The 23,706-nt window shown below is 36.4% G+C and overlaps 1 protein-coding gene across 1 annotated transcript; it reads right to left on the bottom strand.

Annotated features, from left to right (window-relative positions):
• Positions 1–4,879: 4,879 nt before the first annotated feature.
• LOC118433287 lies at positions 4,880–6,045 on the bottom strand. The gene is made up of 2 exons (XM_035845069.1): positions 5,835–6,045; positions 4,880–5,423 (listed from the first exon to the last, which is right to left on the bottom strand). The coding sequence occupies exons 1-2, from the start codon at positions 6,013–6,015 to the stop codon at positions 4,942–4,944; spliced, it is 663 nt and encodes a 220-aa protein (XP_035700962.1). The 5' UTR covers positions 6,016–6,045; the 3' UTR covers positions 4,880–4,941.
• Positions 6,046–23,706: the final 17,661 nt, after the last annotated feature.

Here is a 23,706-nt window from a genome sequence, read left to right as displayed (position 1 = left end):
AGTCGCAAAGCTGTTCGCGCTGGAAATAATAAGAGTAGGAAACCAATAAGCCAATTTCAATGTGCAAATAATACAGTCTCTGGTAAGCCATTTGAGCTTTGAATATGGACATTTTTCTTGATGAAGCAAATACCTAATTGCAAATATTCCTCATGCTAATTTGCCACCATCGTCAATTTGTTTAAAAAAAAGAATTTAAATAAACCGTCGTAACCGCACATAACCAAGTAGCTACAGACTCACTTCACCCCAACAACTCCTAAGACATCTCGCAAAGATTTAATTTCAATCTATTTCATCTATGCATTCAATTTCAGTGGAAATCTACCACACCCCCATGGGATGTGGCACAACTGAAGACCACACTATTTCATCTATTGAAATTAATCCCTATCTCCTGGGGTTTTAGTGAGAAAAACTAATTTCAGGGAATTCTTAGAATTGGAAATGAATATGAAACTTACATTTCTTAGAATGTTTGTAATTTGAATAGTAAATTCGCAGAAGGATGTCTTTCGGGCCACGCTAAAATTTAGGCAAATATTGATTTAACCTCGTAACTAAAGAATGTAAGGTTATTAAGTTTCGTAGCAAAACTTTACATCCATTCCATGCTCACACGTATTTGTACATATTTAAATATTTATGTCTGGTAAATACTTGTACTATGCCTTGAAGAATATGAAATGAATTATGCCCTGCTTTCATAGCAACGTGACTATTGGATTTGAAAATCATAAATGTTTATTCATTTACTATAACGACCATTCTTTCATTTAAATTCACTTAGCACAACTATTTATACAAACACTCATTATGTCTATGCTCTTAAACATACATATACAGACCTAAATTGTTCTATGTACAACTAAATAGGGTAACTCATAATTATAACCAATATAATCGACATTAACTAATAACGCTAACTAATTAACCCACATTTCCTTAATAATGCATCAGTTCAGTACCAATCATAGGCGAAGAGGATTCCACTCCTGGAAAATCTACTGATAATGCGACGGTGTGAAGTGTAACCCTCCGATTTGGTTCAAATTTTAAAATTATGTGGTCCAAGTCAATACAACAAACGATTCTTGAGGCAGTTTGTCCGATGGTACGAATTAGTCGAAATATTTTAGGTCAAAGTTGAAAAATGGGCGATATTTACCAAGAGGACGAAGCAAACCGCATTCCCGTTCCATTCAAAGGGAAAAATCCCTCATTTTTCAACTTTGACCTCAAATATTCTGACAAATTCCAACCCTCGCAAAAACTGCTTCAAGAAACGTTGGTTGTATTGACTTGGACCACATAATTTCAAAATTTCAACAAAATCGGAGGGTTACACTTTACACCATCGCATTGTGAGAAGATCTACTTAATATGGAATTTACAACTCCTTAATTTTTCGACTACGTAAAATCCCACAATTGGATAAACAAAATGCGTAGTGTTCAAAAGCAATTATCCGCCACGGTCCTGCTATTTCTAGCCGTCGCTACAATTGTAACACTGTTTCGTGTGAATATAAACTTTTCCCAGACAAACTTTAATCGGAAATTTATCTCAAGAAATGATACCGACGAGACTTTGTATGTTGTTTTTATATATTTCTGAACGTTTTATTCTCCATCTTGTTAATACATACATATGTCGACTTCTGAGTCATATTTAGTCAGCTTTTACCCAATTTTTGAGTGTAAACTACACTCTAAGAAACTGGGTATTAAAATCTACACCCTAATTACTACATAAATATGCCACTATGTACAGTGGCGAGCAAATTAAAGAATTGTACGGTAGATAACCTGCTCTATCTTGTACATTGACCACGATAAGGGCTTTCACTTTTTCAAAAATTAAGAACTTTCTTCAAAAAAATCGTAATCGACAACGGTACGAGATATCAAAATGTTCATATTGAGTAGGGCAATCGATCAAAACATATGTAAAGCTTCAAAGGAAAAAAAAATCACTCTAACTAGTAAGAGTTGAAAAATGAGCTTTTGGGTCAAAAACTGTGACCTTTCACCTTTTTGAGATTTTTCAAAAACACGAAAGGCATCCAACGACAATCTTTCTGGGCTACTACCTTGCAAATTTTCAAGCCTTTTTCTTGGTCAATGTGTGAGATGGAACAGTTTTCTACCGTGCAATTTATTTTGCTCGGCACTGGTAATAAAATAATCATGTACAGTATTAAGCTTAATCAGGGATGGTCAAAATACATTTTTCCAAAATACAAAATACAAATACACCTCATAGCCCAAAATACACTTGTATCTTCAAAATACTTTGGTAATTTTTCGTCAAAATACTTTGATTATGTTTTGCCAAAGTACAAAATACAAAATACAGTATTTAAATACTTTTTGAAACACAAAGTACTCCACGTTTTATGGATTTAGTATATCCAAACATTTAACATGTTTCTTGCCATTAGTTAATGCGATTTACTAATTTTTAAAAACAAGTTAAGCCATTACATATGTAAATTTCTTACTGACCTTCAGCGTGCACTTTAAACTGCTTGTGCGACTTGAGAACAAAGGCGGATGACAGTGAAATGTCTAAATTAGAATCTCTCAGATACTAATGTGTGTCATAAACATCTAGCCCTTCAATGTCCACATTTTAATTTTCTTCGTTATCAGAATTTTCGAACCCAAATACTCTAAAGACGTTGACGAAATTACGTCCGTTGTTGGTTACCGATTTAAACCTTTTATAAAAGTTCTCTCTTTTCTCGCAGTGTGCTCGTTCCACGTCTACTCGTTGGAAAGCAAATGCAATTAACATAATTGTATTTTCGAAATGTATTTTGTATTTTGAAGTAAAAATACATTTTCCTAAATGTAAAATACAAAATACAAAATACAATTTCCTAAAGTGGCTCAAAATACATTTATATTTTCAAAATACTTCGATTATTTAGTATTTATATAAATACAAAATACAAAATACGTATTTTGTATTTTCAAAATACAATTGTATTTAAAATACATGTATTTTGACCATCCCTGAGCTTAATGGTAATGTGAACTTAATTAAGTACTAAATTTATTTTTACCATGCAGTGCTAATCTAGTACCAGATCATTACCCACCGGGTAATGATCTGGGTAGAGTTACATACATATGTAGCTATTCCGCGTTTATTCATCTTTTAAGACTGTACATATTTAAAACTAGTGAATAAGCCGGTCTTCCGCCGGCGAGGGCTTGCTTGATTCTCGTGAAAATTAAGTGGGACTGTTCATAATTCCACCGAATTATTATTTTTTACTGTATCTGTAATATTAGCTGGAAATGACTGCTGGCACGGTAAATGAAACTTTCTCCAGTTTCACTTCCGTCACGGAAAATTACTTTCACTTCCGTTGCAGACCAACATTTACAGCTTATAATATAGATACACCACTTTGCTCACAAGAATAATCGAACATAAATCGAACTAAAATCTTCCAAACATCTCATTCTACTCATTAATTACAGATTGACACCTTGAAATTCAGGAAACTACAAGAAACTAAACTCCGTAACCGACCCGTCCCGTTACGTCCCGCTAAGCACGTCTGACCACCCCCCCAGACGTGGCATAATCCGTCCAGCCATCTTACTCAAAACCACGAACGGCCTGGGAAACCAGTTATTCCAGTACGCCTGCCATTACGCCCTCGCTCGGAAACATGACCTCCCCCTTTACATCAGAATACCCCATAATCAAACTCCCCATTTATCCGTTACCGACCGTTCCTTCGCCCTCCACACTCTCAACGTGCCCCTCTTCTCCTGGAACACTATTGACTCGTCATCCAATCTTGGAAACATTACGTATCTTTCAGATTCCGACCTTCTTTCCGGATCGTACAATGTTTCATCATCCCTTAACCTTTTCAGTCTCCGGGAAGGAGATTATTGTCAATCGGAGCATTACTTTGCCGAATATCGGTCCGAACTTAAGGAGCTATTTGGATTTAAGTCGGATCACCAATTCAGCCAGGCGGTCGAATCCTGGGAAAAATTTATTCTCGGCAAAACCGGCGAAACCGTCGCGCTTCACGTAAGACGAGGCGACTTTGTCCGGATAAATGCAACAATTCCGATGTCCTTCTATGTCTCGGCGATTTCAAATATTTTTTTAAGGACTGGAAACATTCCCATCACATTTTTCGTCTTTTCGGACGACTTGGATTTTATTCAGGACAAATTTCTTCCCAGGGTGGGGCCCATCTTGCGACATAATCAGATTTACGTTGTGTCCGATCACAAACGTTTGTCCGGTTTGGATGAGTTTTATCTTTTGACGAAGTGTAAGAATTTTATAATTCCGAACAGTTCTTTCGCCTGGTGGGCGGCGTATTTGGCCAAATATGAGGGGAAAATTGTATACGCGGCGAAATTAAGACCCGCCTTTGTGGATTGGTTATACCCCAAAGAAGAAAATGTAGAGAGACACATATTTTATAGGTGGATGTACAATCACATTTATTACCCGAGTGGGTGGATCGCCATTAATCCACGGTGGGAAGATGAATAACGACGAGCGAATAAAATTTGTGATACTATTTGCACTTTATAGGAGAGTTTAAGAGATTCGGTACCAATGTTAAAAAATTCCTTAGCAACGTAAAAAAAACTCCAGATATGTAAATTCACATCCACAAACGCCAACTTTTTTTAGCATGAGCCACCCCACCAATCCACACAGAATGGGTTTAAATACATAATTTTAGAAACATTTAAGTAATTTTACATTAAAATTTTGCAAATTTGATGAACTGTATGAAAATAAATTTGTACAAACAATTCAGGTTTAAAAGATTTACTCACGAGCAATTGAAACCAATCTTGGAAATCATTATGTAATTGTTCCAGGACCCAATTGCAGGAATATTTGTTTTTCAAATTACCTATGTATTTCTTTTTCGTCGTCAGTTATTTACTCAATAGTAATTGAGTTCATTTTATTCCACTTTTTGACATCATACTCCTGCCGGCACAATATCCAGTTGATCTTGTCAACAAAAACCATTCCCGCCTTGAGCTGCACTTGTCGCGATGCGTCGTTGTCCACCATGCACTCCGCCCTCGGAATTAGCCCGAGGTCCGCGACTTTTCTCGCGAGCGCCTTCATCACGATGATCCCCAACCCGCGGCGACGAAAGGCGTCCTCCGTGTGCAGAATTTGGAGCAGTCCGACGGGGGAGTGGACCGCATAGCTGGCGAGGGCAGGGTCGCAGTCTGGAGTCGCGTACACCCCAACGGATCCCAGGTTGCGAATCGTCGCTGATAAATTACCCTTCGAGTGAGGAAGTGTCCAAGCGTAGTTTTGCAAAATTTGGTCAATATCCGCATCAATTGGGCGAATGGAGGAAACCTTCATTGAAACTCCGTTGTTTCGGCTGTCTTGATAAGTGTATTCTGCGATTATGTAAATTATTACCACGTTGCCAGTCAAATTGTGAAGCTAAAATACTTACAATGCCGGTCCTCCGATTTTGATCAAATTCGTGTCAATCGATCCGTCACGTACATACTTAATATAAAATTGTCAAATACCTCCCTGTCCTAATAGCAAGTTTGGCAGAGATATTTGCATTTGGAGACAAGAAATAGCAGAGAAAACTTGCAAACTTAAAATGCTGGCCATTAAATGGCCAAATTGGCCATATTTCCTTCTCTCTTTACGTACACATCTCTGCCAAACTTTTGCACTTGCAGACCATGTCTTTTGAAAAGCTGACAAAACTTGCGATCGATTTACACTAATTTAATCAAAATCGGAGATTATAAATACGTTGGGAGACCTCCATTGTTTTGAAAGCAACTCACCTTTGTCATATTTCAATGCCGTGTTCACATCCAAGACATGCGCATCGCATGGATTATCTTTATACTGAATCCCTCTCTTTTCCAATATGGGTCGCAAATACGAGTCCAGAACAGCTTGCGGAATCGATCCAAAAATGTGGGTACGATCCCAGTCTATTAATTCCTCAAAGGATTGCATCATTCCTCCAAAATTGACCGGAATTAATTCTGGTGGGCGCAGTAGGATGCAGTATTCACTGTGGATCTAATTTCCAAGGAAAATATGAACTTTTTCAGACCAGTTTTTAAAAGTTTCCACAATTTTGGACATTACATTATTTTGAACGCAAACGACGAAAGGGTCGGCCCACTTATCAAAATCTTGAGGTTCGTCATCCTCGTAGAGAAATACGTCCGAAATCGTGGGTTCTTTGATGAGTTGAAGGATCTTTTGTCTCACAATGTTCAAAACCTGTGAATAAAAGTAAAGACAAAAATTATCATACGCATTGTAGGGAATGCTCTCAAACTGTGCTAAAATTCGTGACACTCGGTCGCAAACTTAGGTAATGTGAAATTTGCAACTGGCACGATTTCTGAACATGTTTGTCAAAATTGGCATTAAAAGGGGAGAAAATGTGTAAATTTAAAAATATATATTTTCCCAATTTACTATGCTTTCTGTTCTCTTCGTGTGCAAATATCTCTGAGAAATGTGCCAAAGGAAATGGAAATTTCTGAAAATTTACTTTTAATTAAATTTCTGATCGAGTGACATTAATTTCCACAAATTCGGAGAGCATACGCTGTGAGACCTTCATTGTTAGAAAAATACTGGGCCGAAATGTATCGTTGATTGGAAAATTACAATTTTTTTGACAAGTTAAACATTTTATATAATCTCATTTTTTTTATTAACCAATATTAATTTTTATTAGCAAATATATAATTTATCACCTGACTTGACTTAGGAGGGGAGCTTGCGAGGTTGATAATAACAGATATTGGTGCCCTTTGGATATGTGGTAGGGACCCATGAGTGTACTAAAACCCTGAAGTAGTTTGACTCCATGGCCACATTTGCGCCCGCCACACCCACTCAAAAATGTCCAAAAAACGCTTTCACCCCAGTTTTCACTCACTCAAATCCACGCCAAAAATCCAATTTTACTCGGATTTTGAAATTTCTTTCACCATTATACTCCCAGATAGTTGCTTTCTTCAATCCAATATCAAACTCAATTTTTTCGAAATTTTTAGTATTTTTAAAATTTAAAATTCTGAATGAGCATTGTTGTAGTCATCAACAAAACAAATTATGTTTGCGAAATAATCATCAATAAAATTGAGTTTGATATTGGATTGAAGAAAGCAACTATCTGGGAGTATAATGGTGAAAGAAATTTCAAAATCCGAGTAAAATTGGATTTTTGGCGTGGATTTGAGTGAGTGAAAACTGGGGTGAAAGCGTTTTTTGGACATTTTTGAGTGGGTGTGGCGGGCGTAAATGTGGCCATGGAGTCAAACTACTTCAGGGTTTTAGTACACTCATGGGACCCTACCACATATCCAAAGGGCACCAAGATCTGTTATTATCAACCTCGCAAGCTCCCCTCCTTAGGTAAATGCTTCATCAAAGCAGAATCCAATTTGGGTAATTCTTCATCTCCAAGTTTCCTAAATTTACCCGGTTTACGATTTGCTCCCATATTAATTCTTATTTATTTGCAACTCCAACTTATTTTTGCACGAGCCAGATGTCAACTTCGTGGACTGACTTGAAATGAAAGCAGATCGCGAAGTTGGCTTAAATTAAGTATTATGCATAATTCGTATTTCATACGTTACTTGGTAATAAATCTGTCATTCATGTGCCTCTGGTTCACTCTCATCAAGGTCAATGTTAAGGTTTCCTAATCGCGAATTTAATAAATTTATCCATTCATCCCAGCCACGAACATGTGTATGCATTCTGACCACAGTGTCAGACTTCCAGCTAGAGGGCCGTGCATAAAGCGTGGGATCTGAAAGTTTTAGCCTGGTGCGACCTACATATACAGGGTGGTTTAAATGCCAGGTCACAATGGAAAATTTTTCAATGGGAAAAATTCACAAATCTCTATTAGTTACTGAAATTTTGCCTCTGAAATTCAATATTTTAAGAATTTTGTCATCAGTGTTCCATGAGTTTTTATAAAAATTAATAAAAATCTCAATCCCCAATGCGTAACTAATGGAAATTTACGAATTTTTCCCATTGAAAAATTTTCCATTGTAGCCTGAATTTTAAACCACCCTGTATATGTGTTGCATGTTAAAATTTTTCATTGAAGTCATTGTGCAAAGTGTATTCGCAGAGTTATGTAGAAAAATGTATCACAAAAGTAAAAGAAAAACTGACTACGCAGGAGTCGCACAGATTGGGTGCCTAACTTAACAAAAATCGTAGAAATATCGCAGAAATATCGTAAAAAATGTGTTAAATGGTAAAATTTCGATCGAAACAAAAGTATGCCAGGACCATTTCGAGTCGATCACATGCTTTTTGCATGTGATCGATTTTCATAGTGCGATCCATTTTCATAGTGCGATTTTCGTAGGTACGTACATACATTTGTATCATTAAATTACATGGTCAATAGGCAGAAACGTGGGTTTAACCTCACTGTGACAGTATTTAGTTCCAACAAATCTCCCCTGTACATACTGCTTTCGTAACTACATCTAGTGGGAAAAAATTATTCCTATAAAAGACCAGTATTTATTTAAACCTGTTTCAAAGTTTTGGATTTTTTTACGATAAGTGCAAAAAACAGGTTACAGTATTTGTAGATAGTTAACAAATTTTGGTGTCAGTCATATTTTTTTATAAACTTTATGACGCATTTGGTCTCTTAAGGATCAATTTTTAAATACGTCAGAAATATAACGAATTTGGCAACAACGGGGGTAAATACATAAAGGGTTCGTCCATATATTACGTCATCAAAAACTCCCGATTTTATCACCCACCCACCCAGCGTATATAAACATTAAGAGATAGGGAATTTTAACATGAGAAAGATAGCAAGACCTAAACCACCCACCCACTAAAAATGCTGACGTAATATATCAAAGTTCCCTCTTACACATGGAATTCATATTCATGCTGAGACTTTTACACGAACGAAATAAATGCAAACGTTGAAAAAAAGTAATTCATCATGCCGATTGATAACGAGTCAATAAAGCTTGGATCTTAAAGTGGAGATCTGCATTCGTACATATGTACATATTTCATGCGCCGCGGAGAGTGAGGGAGCATACGTATGGAAGAATTAAAATTAAAAGTTAATAATTTACTGAGGTGTTGTCACTATTTAAATTTATCCGTAATATTTTCATCACGCCCCACACTGGTCCGGAATACCGAATTTGTTGGCCAAAACCTATTCTCACGGATTCGAAAACAAATTACCCTCTTCTGTACCTTTGATATAGATGTTCAATTTTGGAAAGTTTCATTTGAATGTTTCAACTGGTTAGGGGGTGGCTTATACTTAAACTTGGTCTTTAACATTGGGGTAAATGGGAAAATCTTCAAGTTGAAAATCCTGTCTAGTCCTGTGCGATTTCGAGAAACTATTAATGCATTCTTAAACCCTTATATGTCATCTACAAAAATCCTTGCCCCTTTTTGCCCCTTTTGAAAATAGACAAAGATATGTGAATTTATGCAAAAACAAATTGGCATATGCGAAATGTCTATCTTTCTGCAATCATGACGTTATGTAAAATTTCTATGTGCTCCAAATAACATAATAAGTAATTTAGAGATATCCCATTCACTCCCTTGGGCAAGGGAAGACGGTAAATTAATCCCCAATATATTTATAAAGAGGTAAACTGGTCCGAATCACTTGGTCTGGGTGCAAAAATCTATAATTCTAGAATAATTCAATTTTTTCGAGTTCTGCTTCTGGTGATTATCGTATGAGGTTCCATCGGTGTATAGAATATGCAAGTTTCATAGAAAGCCACGCCCTTTGGTGACTGTGGTCAAAGGCTAGCAGAGACTGGTCAATCCCGGATTAAGGAGTGGGGATTGAGATTGGGATTGGGGATTAATTAATCCTTAATCTCAATCCTTAATCTCGAGTTTTTGAATTTTAATCCTTAATCCCTAATCCCCAATCCAAATCTGTCAACTTTAATCCAAAAGTGGGATTAAAATGGGATTAAAGTGGGATTAAATTTGCATTCACTAAAAACTCAAAAAGCAAACTTCTCTTGAGATCGCTCCCCTTTCGAAAATTGATTGCATTTCGTTCATTTTTATCAAACATTTAAAAATACTCCAAAATATTTTGCAAAACTACTCGTATCGTGGTATCCTCAATGTGCAATGTTCAAATTTTGTGTGAGCTTATAAAGAAATGTGAGTACTCTGACCAAACTATGATCGATGCTGTTCGTTAAAATAGTACCAAGAATAAAATTAGAATTCTTCCCCTATATAATTTTTAGCACAAAAAATATTTAATTATGACTTAGAAATTGTATTCGTAAGCCATCTAATTTTGTATGCAAAATGATCAAAATATTCCATTTTCAGAAGTTCAGAGATTTGTTTAATTAATTTAAAAATCTGGCATAATAATGCAAACAATTAATCCACGACTATGTAAATTAATTTCCAAACCAGGTAAATCCTAAATTTAATCCCGTGTTAATCCCAATCCCAGATTAAATTTAATCCCGTGTCAATCCTAATCCAAGATTAAATTCAATCCCTAATCCCAATCCTTAATCCCAAAATTTGGAAAATTAATCCTTAATCCCCAATCTCAATCCCAAGATTTTAAATTTAATCCTCAATCTCAATCCTTAATCCCAATATCTTTAATCCGCCAGTCTCTGAAGGCTAGTAATATTTTATTGCGTTACACCATCAAGTGGGGTATCATTTGAAAGATCTCGTCAATCCTAATAACCGTGAGATAGTGTGGGCACACCCAACTTCGACATATGTCGTCCTCACAGTGGGATACATATGTGTGGAAGATCCTCCTTCCAAATATGGAAAACTTAGGGATTGGCTGGTCTGTTTTTTGCCTGCACACTGAAAAATGTAATGCTAAAGGCTATGATATGCAATAGATTGAAATAATCGAGATCGGTTTGTGTCATCATACATATAACCCCAAGGGGAGGATTCTACCAAGTCTTATGGTCAATTGGACCACCCCCACTGGTGCCAGAGGGTGTGGTCGGGGCAAAATGAGATTTTTACTACAATCGAATCTATAGGTGAAATAAAGTGAAATGAGGTAGTCCCTCGATGTCAGGTGGGTGTGGTCAAGGGCAACATGAGATTTTATTGAAATTGAAGGCATATAACCAACATGGTAAAGTTAAGTGTTCGCACACTGTTGATGGGGTGAAGTGAGACAAAAAATCGATGGTTTGGGTGAAATTATTTTTCTGGAAATTAGATGCTTAGATGAGATTGAATGCAGTAACTAAATCACGTGTGACACCTATTTTCACCTAAAATGTTGCCCCTAACATCAGCCACGGGGTGTGCCACATCGAGGGAATACCTCATTTCGCTTTGTTTCATATATAGATTCGATTGTAGTAAAAATCTTATTCTGCCCCGACCACATCCTCCGGCACCAGTGGGGGTGGTCCGATTGACCCCAAGAGTTGGTGGATCCTCCCCCTGGGGTCCTACGTATGATGACACAAACGATCTCGATTATTTCAATCTATTCGATATCGTAGCTTTTAGCATTACATTTTTAAGTGTGCAGCCAAAAACAGGCCAGTCAATCCCTTAGTTTCCCATGTTTAGAAAGAGAATCTTCCACACATGTATATCCCACTGTTGTCGTCATGTCCTGTAGGAACAAGTCTCGGAACTGGACTTGGGCCGGGGTGGCATCCATCCCGTCTCGTCCCGACAATTTCATATCGGTTAATCTTCGGGATGGGACTACATAAGTCATAAGACACATTTTGACCTTTGACCACACCCCCTGACCTCGGGAGTAGATGTACCTGCTTTGTCTAAAATTACGCTAAACAGGAATTGAGAAGAGCTTTTCAACGACATCCTACATGATAGGAGTACTCATAAAACGCATTTTGACCTTTGACCACACCCCCTGTCCTCGGGAGTGGCTGTACCTGCTTTGCTTGCAATTACACTAAATATGAATTGAGAAGAGCTTTTCAACGACACCCCACATGATAGGAGTACTCATAAAACGCATTTTGACCTTTGACCACACCCCCCAGGGGGTGTGTCGGGCATTACTGGACATACCCAAAACTACACTTGACAATCATACGCCGACTCCCGTTAACAGAATTACGAAAGCTTCATTGGTTTTAAAGTTATGGGTTTTGAATATAGCAAAGAATATAGCAATCCGGACCAGTGTGCGCCCCCAGGATTCCGAAGCCTCTGATCTGCAAATGTACATACATACACATTTCATTAGTAACCAGAGCATTTCTTGTTAAATTGGAGTGCAGATAAGGTACTGAGCAGAGCGGCTTCGTCTCATCACATATGTCTCAACCAGAATTTATAATCAAGCAAATATTACGTATACATATATCAACTTGCAAGCGTATTAATTCACACTTTTGCTATTTTATGCAAATCTAATACTCAGAACTAATTTTTCATTGGGAAATGTATACCAAAATCAGGGAAAATATATGTGCACTCCCATCTACTACATTTGTAGCTAACCTCAGACAATGCCAGTGAAAGAGTAATTTACTATGAAACTAAAATCTGGCCGTTTTACAGGAAAAATTCGTCCGAAGTACTTTTTTTACTACGCTTTCGCCACGATCGATTCCTGTCAATCTGATCATCTTATCGATTTTATGAAAATAAATACATATGTTACAAGACAAAAATTGTAAATATATTTATCGTGTATGTACATAAAACTTGAATGAATCATAAAACATAAACATAAAACTCGAACGTACATGGAACTTAAACGAATTCTACATAAATGGTAAATGTATGCATCACTAACTAAAAATGTGCATACAACAAGAAGGTCAATTTTATTTTTAAAACATTCAATTTTACTGCGCACAAAAATATATATGTAAATGTGCACAAATGTCGGGTGGAGTGTTCAACTCGGGTTCCAGACATAATACAAATGCGGTCAATTCAATTCAAACTTTTTTACAGGTGAGTCATTCAACTCATTCATGTTGAGGACTCGTTCCTGTAAAGAATAAAGTTCATAACGGATATACTAAACTCGCGGAAACCGTCATGGTTTGGTCCGCGATCAAAAATATCTGACAAAGTTTGGACTATTCTTGATTAAATTTTTCATAAAAATACATTGCATAAAAAACTAAGGTCCAATTTGGGGTTTGACCCCACGCCAGGAGTTCGTTTGAGAATTAAAACTTTTAATGCGATGATGCCCCCGGTCTCTCTCCGATTTGGATGAAACCACTAGCATTATGAAGCCCTAGAGAAATAATTAAGCACGTGCTTAATTATTTCTCTAGGGCTTCATAATTTTTTTTAAACTGAGCATTAATAATCCTGAAACAGTACATGTTCCAAAATTATGACGATAAAAGTGAGCTAGGGTCTGGATTTTCAAACTGTGAAAATGCGAACTCCAATTTTGGAATTATGAAAATCATGAAACATTATTTATTTATTCATCCAAGGATTCGAAGTTTTATTTGGTTGAGACGATCTCGAGATATCCTGCCCACAAAAACGGACGGACAAAACAAATCACATTTTTCTATCTGTCAAAATTGCTTCGTCGATTCGAATAACAGCAAAAAGTTTGAACTTATAACCTTTTCATTATCATTCAGAAGAAGTAGAAGTGTACTCATACATAGAAATATTTGACAACTGAAGCTTTTCTATACACATATTCAAATAAATAAGTATGTATGTATTGTATTATAGTTAAACCCCTTTTCTTATTTTTGATTCAAGTTTGTTTATAAATTTAGCAGCCAATTTACCATTGCAATGTAACATTTGCATTTATTCAAGTTTTTGAGGGACTTGTTGCATGAACTTGAAGTTTGCCAACAAAGGAGGAGGAGGTCAGAGATTGGCAACGCCAGATTGCGATGTCCATTCGATATATTTTGTATCTCTAATCCTTAGACTATAGAAGAATTGGAAGGATTTCAACTTCATGGGGCAAATTGCGACCGCTACACCCACTCAAATTTAGGCAAAATACGAAAAAGCCTTTTTTTAACTGCTTATACTTTTGCAAAAAATCCAGTTTTGGTCATTTTAATGAAATTAACATTTTTGTGTTCCCAGAAAGTTGGACAATCATATCGAATAGCGAACTTAACTTTTTAAAGTTGCGCAGTTTTTCAACACAATCGTGGTCTCAAAATTTTCAAAAAACATAGCAAATTAAAAACAAAATGAGATTGATTGTCTCGCCGACTATCTGGTATTACAAAAATGTAAAGATTCAAAAAAATTTAAGCAAAATTAGATATTTGGCGATTATTTTAGGACCGCAATTTTCGGGGGTTTCGCGTCTTTTAATGAGTTTGGTGGGCGCAAAAGGGCTCATTAACTTTTTCTATACTAGTACTGCAACATATCCAAACGGAGTTAAGGTCTGGAGTTGACAACCTGCGACGTCCTCCTTCAAAGTTAGTTAAACAATAAAAATGTAAAATTCCAACTGCACGAGTACCATTATACATACATTTTTCATACTGTAGCTTGTAAATGTATCGGCAAGTTTTTGTTGACCAGATTGTAACACTTTATTTGTAAATATATAAATCAATTTGGTTTCAGCTTTGAGTTCTTCATTCGCTAAAATGTTGTACATGCGACATGTTCTTAATTTTTGTAGTAATTATTCGAGTTATTCAGGGCCCAGTTTTATTCTGTTTCTAGTTTTCTTTTCAATGGTACGAGAGCTAAGCGAGAAGAGAAGCAACTTCCGGTTTGTGCTACTGCGATGCATAGAACCTATCGACATTATCTAGATACACTGAAAAAAACAGGGTTTAAATAAATACATAACCGCCCACTGAACTTTATTGGGTTTTTGAGGTTTTATAGATTTTATAGATGCTATTAAGCTTTACGCAACAAAACTTGCTTGCCACTATTGCAAAGCCAACTCCGAACATATGCAAAGCCTTCTTTGCAAAAAATTATAATATTAACGAACTAAATGCTTGACCACAGTGAAACAATGTAATTTCAAGGTAAAATTCAGTTAAACCCAAGTAAAACCCAAATTGACCCACTTATGTATTACATATAAACTGATTGGTATAAACTAGCTTCGTATAAACGAGTCAAATTTTTACTGCTTCTTGTAAAGTAACATTGTTGACATTTTTATAAACGAATTTTAAAACGATCAGGGATCCAACAAAAACAGCACATCGTTTTGCAGATGACACGATGCACAAGGGTGAACCGTGAGTTGCTTCTCTCCTTGCTTAGCTCGGTAACAAATTTCTCAATGGTATGTACAGCCCACATTATTCGCAGCACAAAATCTCCCTAACTTCGGCATCCACTTTCCAGTAAAACACCATTGTTTCAACAAAATTTATATTCATGGTCACCAACTAAATTTCTCTCATTATGACGTTAAAGATATTCTAACCGGATTGTTTCTTACTATGTCTGAAGCGAGATGGTCGATAACATCATATAGGCCAAGTTATCACCGTACGATTCCGATAACTCGATATCAAAAGTTTTGCTGCATTTCCTTCCACCCATTTGTAGGTCGACAAATAACCCAGAAACATCTTCAAAGTGCTTTATCTCCCAGAGTTCAAGAATTGGAAAAGTACTCTAGTATTGTGTTAATCCTGGAGAACAAATTTAGCCATGGACTTAATTTGGATTTCCTGTTAGGTGAAAAGACACAGTTAAAAGTTTATCTGTTTTTGGTAGACCTGGGGAAAGGAGACGTTTCGATTTATTATGTGTGATTCTTATGTTTGAACAAATTTATTTTACTGGAAACTCCGAATGTTTCCAAGTCCGATTTGGATTTTAAAGATAGATGGATTATTCATCAAATGGCGCTATATTCAACCCGTATTCAGACGGAATTGCAACTTAATCTCATATGCTCAAAAAGACCCTTGAGGATTTGGTATTTTCAGTGCGGGTAACTTAGGATTAGATAAATACATAAACATTAGGGGCTTCCAAACCCAGCACTTTTAATTCTTCCGACCACTCATCAGTCATTCCTCAATGTTGTAAGTATTTCAATAATGACATACATATAAGTGGTCGGAAAATTAAAAGTGATGAATTTGAAAGCCCCTATTATATTTTTTTTTAATCTTAAACCCCTTATTTCATTTTATCTCCTAAATTGCAGTTATTTCAACTACCTCGTTCCCTTGGTCGGACCTCATCACGCGAGAAAACTCGAGCCTTCTCATCAACCATAAAAGATTTGGACACCACTTGATCTATTGTGAATATGGGGTTCATTCCCGCATCCGATTTAACGATTGGGTTGCCACCTTTCAGCGGGAAGTTTGGGCCGTCATTGTCCTCACTCTTATAGCAAGTTCGTTCCTTCTAGGGAACCATTCCGGCAATTGGATTCATCTTTTGGCCATTTGTTTCCGGCAAGGCTACCCCACCTTTTCGCGCCATCTTGACCCAATTTCCCTCCTGATTATGCCAATCCTACTGTTTTATGAGTATTACTTAGCGTCAAGACTGGTCGTCCCGCCAGTCCAGGAACATTTTACCTCGTTGCGGGATGTGATTCCAGCCGGGTTTGAAATTTATGGGCAAAAGCAACCCGACGGGATTAATCTCCCTTCATTAAAGAGCAGACTTTCCTTCGATTTCAGGCTGGCGGGTTTGCGAGACCATGTGGATCGGACTGTGTTCGAGACTCAAAATATTCTACAAATCCTGGGGCCCGCCCGTCTAAATCGGAGTATTTTACTAGCTACGGAAAATATTGAGTATTTTGTACAAGTTATTGAACAACACCACGGAACGCAATCCAAGTGTCACAAGATTGAGAATATTGCCCTTTTAATGACTTATTTTGATGTATTAAGGGTGCGAAGGTATCGGGAAGTTGGCCACGTGGCGACCTCTATGGAAATTGCGGGTTTTACAAAATTGTGGAGGGAAAGATACAAGTTTTACTTGAAGGTTATTTACCCCACTAGCGATGGGAACATGAAAAGTTTCGTAAATAGAATTGACTACGATGATTTAGTCTCACTTTATATTTTTTGTAGCATTTTGATAGCAGGGGCTAGTCTGATTTACTTAATAGAAATTGGAACCTTGTATCATAAAAAGGTTGTAAGGATGTGCAAATTAAGGGTACGATTGCATCTTAAATGAATGTGCTAATGCAGCCGATTGCACTTTTTAATCTGAATTGATAATCCTAATCTGAATACTTACATATGATCAATAATTTATACATAGTTATTTAAATGAGTACTTGATGTATGTATTTACCAAATGGACACCCCTTACTCAATCTCTGCTTTGGAATGTAATAAAAATTGTAATGTTTGCAAATATCTTCCATGGGGAAGATTCGTTGTAATAAATTACTTCTTCACGCCAGACAAAATGCGACATCCTCGAAGGTTGATGCCAATAAATTTCAGTCAGTGTTTCAATTTGGAACTGATTTGAATTTCTGATATTGTAAACAAAAATTTTTATTATTTATTCCGTACATTCGTGTCTCCCTAAGCAATACACGGATATACAGAGTATATATATAGAGTAGTAGTGGAACAGATCTCAGCAGCTGACGTGTTCTCACTCGCTCTCTCTTGATTATTTCTTGTTTTTAATTTTTATAAGTTTTTCGTCACCCCCAACTTTACAACCAGTGTCAACCCCTCCCATTGAATCCCAACTAGGATGTGGTAGATGAAAGACCTCGAATTTGACCGTGTGGACCGTGTTTGGAGACTTACATTTCTTTACACAACTGGACTCCCCTTGCTTGCCGTAATAGACTGATCCGGAGCTACAAATCCGCTTCCTGCCAGGGTACCTCTATCTATCTGACTTTTCGTCTGAGGGGAGTTGGACCCTTCAAGATGCGCTCTGAGGGGACTCCTCTCTTTTGCACTATTTAGTGCCGAATACGGACGACCCGCGCACCACATCTTAAAGCCCCTGAGGTCGCCCTGCGCCACATAAATATGGTAACGAGTTAGATCCCTCTATTTATGAATGGCTGCGACCTCAGCTGGCCAACAGGCCAGGCAAGTTATTTAAAGTTATATAATACCATACATTATTTTGAGCAACTTCAAACTCTAACGGGTTCCTCTTAAACTTCCATGAGGATGATATGCCAAATATGTAAAAACCACATCACCCGAAGATTCTACTACCTGCAATGTCAACTTTGCTACAATCATTTTCACTGGAAAAAATGCGCCCATATCCCCCATGGTGGAATATATTCCCAATTAAAACGTGAAGGATGGACTTGTCAGCTTTGTATCCCATCTTCCCAACAACATCTAGCAACGACTGCACAACACAACTCTACACTTCCCATTTTACCATTTTCGACATCCGACCCCAATTCTTCCTCGACATTCGACCACTCACCGCTTCGTCGACCAATTCAACTCTGTCAACTCTACACGAATTTACAACACACTCAAGTCGACGAAAGGACTAAAAATATGCCATCAAAACATTAATAGTCTGCGTAATAAGTTTGATGACATTCTAAACTTGCTCTCTGACTGTAGACCAGATGTAATATCTTTCACGGAGTCGAAACTTAATGCAGACAGAGACAAAGATGGTATGTATATTGTTAATGGCTATACCATATTGAGAACAGACCGTAATTATAACTCAGGTGGGGGAATAATAAGTTATATCAAAACTGAAATTAATTTTGAACATATAGAATGTCTAGTTCCACTTTATGCAAAATCTGAATGTCAAATTTTCAAAATTATTTTAAAAAACTGTAAACCAATTTTAGTAACTGTACTTTATAGCCATCCATCAGTACCTGGAGCTAGATTAATCAGCTTTTTCCGAGAGCTGAACACCTTTCTTTTATCCTTTGACTACGAATATTATATTTTAGGTGATTTCAACTTAGATCTTTTAAAAACTGACTCAAACTCATTTTCACTGTTTACTGCCTGTAGAGAATTCAAATTATGGCAGCACATAACTGGTCCAACTTTTCGGGGCTCCTCCCAGCTTGACCACATTTACTCAAATATAAAAAACAATGTAATAACATCAGGTCACTTTCCTTACTCTAGTTCGGACCATGACCTCACCTTTGTAATAAGAAAAGTTAAGTATATGAAATATTTACCTACATTTTTAACTTATAGATGCTATAAACTATGTAATTTCGAGGAACTGGAAAAAGAACTTGCTACTTATAATTTTGATGTTAATTCTAGCCCACATTTAGAATTTTGTAGATATAACAGTTATGTTATGCAATTACTTGATAAATACGCTCCTATTAAGAAGCGATTAATTAAGCCTAAACTTAACCCATGGTACACCAGCAGGCTTGCAGAATTACGTAAATATAGAGATAGGTTACGAACTGTATCCGATACTTCCAAATCCTCTTCCGATAAAAAAATATACACAAAAGCTCGCAACCATTATAATAATAGTTTAACCAATGATAAAAAATCATATTTTAACAAAGAATTTGTAAATTCATGCAAAAATACTGCAAACCTGTGGGAAAATGTTAATGAACTCACTGGTTACCGTAAATCTAATTATACACCAATTAATAACTAGTAGATCCAGATAATTCTGTTATTTATGATACCACTAATACTATCAACGATGCACTTGCGTCACATTTTGTTGTAACCTCCGATAATTTAATCCCTGAACATACTTTACTAGAAGAGATCACACGTTATGAGAATAGTTATAACGACTCTGAATCACCTGACAAATTTGAATTAGTTACTGTCGAGGAAGTGAATAAGGCTATTTCTGACACAAAGAAAGATAGTAAGTCAGATTTTTTTGTACCTTTGTCAATTCTCAAGCGCTGTTACAATGTTATTTCTTTCCAAATAGCTATTTTATTTAATATAATTTTCACTAATTGTAAACTTCCTCGCGATTTCAAAACAACATATGTAACCCCTATATATAAGGTGAAAGACCCGCGTTTGAGCCCATGTAGCTATAGACCAATAAGCTGTATAATCACATACTGTAAACTATTCGAGAGAATACTATTTCATAGAATACAAATTAGATTAGAATCGAAACTTTGTAATCAACAACACGGTTTCAGGACAAATCGTTCTTGTCATACAGCCATAACTGAATTCTCAAATTTCATTTATGAATCGTTAGATAATCCGAATACTAAATGTGTAGCTATTTATTTCGACGCTAAATCTGCATTCAATAGTATTGACAGATCTTTATTAATTAAAAAGCTAATGTTTAAGTATAAGTTACACCCCATTTATATCAAAACAATACATAATTATGTTAGCGATACATTATTTAGATTTAAAAATAGTGATAAATACTACATCAATTCTACTGGTATAATTCAGGGTGGTACGATCGGACCTATTGTTTACGGAGCTTATCAGGACGATATCGCTGATATAATTACATTGCCGTTCCTATTATATGCCGATGATCTCGTTGTGTACACTGCAGGAACAGATTTGGACTTATTACTACAAACATTGAAAGACCAAGTAATTCGCATTCAACAATGGTATACTGACAATAATATGACACTAAATTACGACAAAACTTAATACCAAATTTTTCATAAAAGTAGAGACCCCATCCCGGACAAATTTATGAACTCGCCATTGGTGTTAGATAGCGGTCATGTTATCGAGCAAGTTTCTTGTTTTAAGTATCTTGGTGTGGAACTTGACTCGACACTGAGTTTCAAACAGCACTTTGAATCAGTAAGTAAGCGTATTTCCGGTAATTTAGGTTATTTATATGGGTTAAAGCGTTATTTAAGTGAAAATGTAATGACGGTTATGTTGAATAGTCATATACATTCGGTTGCAGATTTCTGCATTGACATATGGGCAACGCTAACAACTCCACAACTTGACACTATACAACGAAAAGTGGACAATTACCTATTAAATTTCTATTTGCCTATTATTGCGAAAAAAGCACGTATCCGCAAATCTCGACACTACAAAGACCTCAGACATAAATTGAATATAGTAGATTTACGAACTAAATGTAATATGTTAACAGTAACGGAGAGGAGAGACCTTTTTTTTACTTAAATATGCGTTTAAGAACCTGTCACATCTTAAATCTATATCCTCAATTAGACGTACTTTTCCTCTCTTAGCTGTTCCCAGAACCAAAACGACTTTCTCCCAGAAAAGCATAAATTATCGGTCTGTTAAGCTATGGAATTCGCTACCACGCGACTGGGATGATAACTTAACTTATCCTAAATTTATTCAGTTGAGTCGTGAATGGATAATTTCTAGACGTAACGAAGAATATATTTACTACTAATAATAGATAATATAGATATATGCTTATATAGAGAATTAGCTTTTAGTGTCACGGATTGTAAACCAGTTTTAATAACTGATATCTATTGACACATGAATAAAGGTTATCAAATCAAAATACATATGTTAATATCACGAGAATTATAAAAATTTGCAGAGGAATTACATAATTGATAAGTTTCCATTTTCAGCTCTTCTTTTAAAGTCCGCCTGTGATCTGTAAACGAGTGATAAAACAGAATTCAATTGAAATTTGGGGTTGCACTCGCCATTATTTTCTTTATCCTGCATAATTTTCAAAAATATTTAAATTTTTCATATTGAAAAATCGTGACAAAAATTGAGGTAGTTTACTCAAGAGTCTGAATTCTCGAAAAGTCCACCACGAATTAAAATCCAATTGTCCGGTATGAAACTACCCTCAGTAGTTGGAGAAAAGTCGGTCGACTCCGCAAAACTGTTTCCGAATGATAACGATATAAATAATAACGCGATAAAACTTACTGAAGTAAGGAAATGCTGAATGTCCATGGTTATAATTTTATTCGCTTTAAGCAGGAGAATAACGTGAGTAAAGTACTTCGTTGTGAGGTTGCGATTAACTGAGGAAAAGTAGACGAATGAAGTGGATTCAATGTTGACTTTTCAGCAAAAAATGACAGACTCAATTAGCACATTGTTCAACTATTGTGACGCAAATATAATATGAGGTATGTAGGTATGGCCTGTGTTTTCTAAGTAGACTGTTTTTGACCCTGTGATTGGACAACTGAACTAATTATATTTAACTTATTTGTCCAATAATTAATTGAAATTTGGAAATAGATTAATAATTGAAAAAAGGGTCCCAATTTAAATGCCCAATGCTGTTAAACAGTGTAATCTTTAAAGCAAATCAAAAATGCAAGAAACGACATGTAATTATAAAACCCAAACCATAGCAATTATATCGTGGCAAGAGGTGAATAATTTTTGCAATGTCATCCCATGTTTGTCGTAATTATTTTATCACTCTTATATAACATATAATAATGACTCTGAAAGATACAGCAACCTAAGCATAATATGAATAATATTTTTCATGCTTTTTTGCATGACGAGTGCTGCTGCCTGAAGACATTTAAAGCTTACAAGAACACGTACATAAATGGCTAAACGTGGAAAACTCTCATTTTTCTTGTAATATCTTCTGGACATGTATGCAGATGAGATCCTGTTTGACTAATTCTTAGAGCGCTGAAAAAAGATATCAAAAGGAGTGTTGGATATGAATCGTAAATAACTTATGCTTGTGTGAGTTGTTCGTAGCTTCTGGAAAACCGTTTAATATTTACCATTAAACATGATTTAAATAAGAAAATGCACGCAAGAATAATAAATATGCGTATAAACTTATGCAATAAAATGTTTTTATTTTTTAATACTTGGCAAGAAGTTGACCAAATTTTTCAACCTTGCACGCTAAATAAATTTGATGAAAATTTATCCAACCTTGATCATAATTTACTCGAGACTCTCGCTCTGACTGTCAGTGGAGAAGGTTGTGTTAGCTCGTCTCTGAGAATTGAGTCGAGTGTGTGGTAACTACGGCTAAAGAGGCATCCTGAAAGAATAATTCTACACTCGGAATCAGTAAACAAGTTGGTGTGGGTTGAGTGATGAATTAAAATTGTTTCTCGAGCACACGCACAGCACTGGTAATTAAAATTAAAGCAGTATCGCCTGCAAATGTTGAACCCGTTCGACACGCCAAAGAGAGATAAACCGAACACATCGACGCCGCGCCCGAGGGGAGAAGCATTCACTCCATCGCCAACTGCGCCACAAAAAACACATAAAGCTGAATCCAGCAGCGACACGTCTTTTGACTCCTGCGAAGACTCGACGATGGCGCAAACCGACCCCAACTTCATGGCCAGCATGAAAGCTGTGATAGAGGAAGCCATTGCCCCCATCGCTAAAGAAATTGCAGACATTAAGCAAATATGTTCTGGCTCAACGATAGCGCTGGAGGACCGGCTTGATAAAATGACGAGAGAAAAAAACTTAGTAATCCATGGAGTTAAAGAGGATGCGAAGGAGAATATCGAATCGAGACTGAAAGCGCTGGATGAAGTTTGGACAAGTATCGGCATGCCAAACATATTGGTAGATGATGCATTTCGGGTTGGGAAAAAGGACCCTACCAAACCAAGAGCAATAATTGTCAAGATGGTGAGAAAGGTGGACAGGGACCTGGTGCTGATCAAGAAAAAAGCGTTGGGGAAATCCAGCACCATTTCCATTCGAAAGGACCAATCAAGGGACGAAAGATTGAGGGACAGCCAGTTTCGAAGAC

This window comes from Folsomia candida, unplaced genomic scaffold, assembly GCF_002217175.1.
Source record: "Folsomia candida strain VU population unplaced genomic scaffold, ASM221717v1 Fcan01_Sc046, whole genome shotgun sequence".
In the NCBI taxonomy this organism is placed as follows: Eukaryota; Metazoa; Arthropoda; class Collembola; order Entomobryomorpha; family Isotomidae; genus Folsomia; species Folsomia candida.
The sequence above is the reverse complement of the archived record's forward strand: the minus strand, read 5'-3'. Positions and strand labels throughout refer to the sequence as shown.

Coding starts and splice junctions, on each gene's coding strand:
- LOC118433287 (XM_035845069.1), bottom strand. CDS start 6,015: ATGATGCAATCCTTTGAGGAATTAATAGACTGGGATCGTACCCACATT. Junction 5,424..5,834: donor GGCATTGAAATATGACAAAG/GTGAGTTGCTTT, acceptor ACATAATCGCAG/AATACACTTATCAAGACAGC.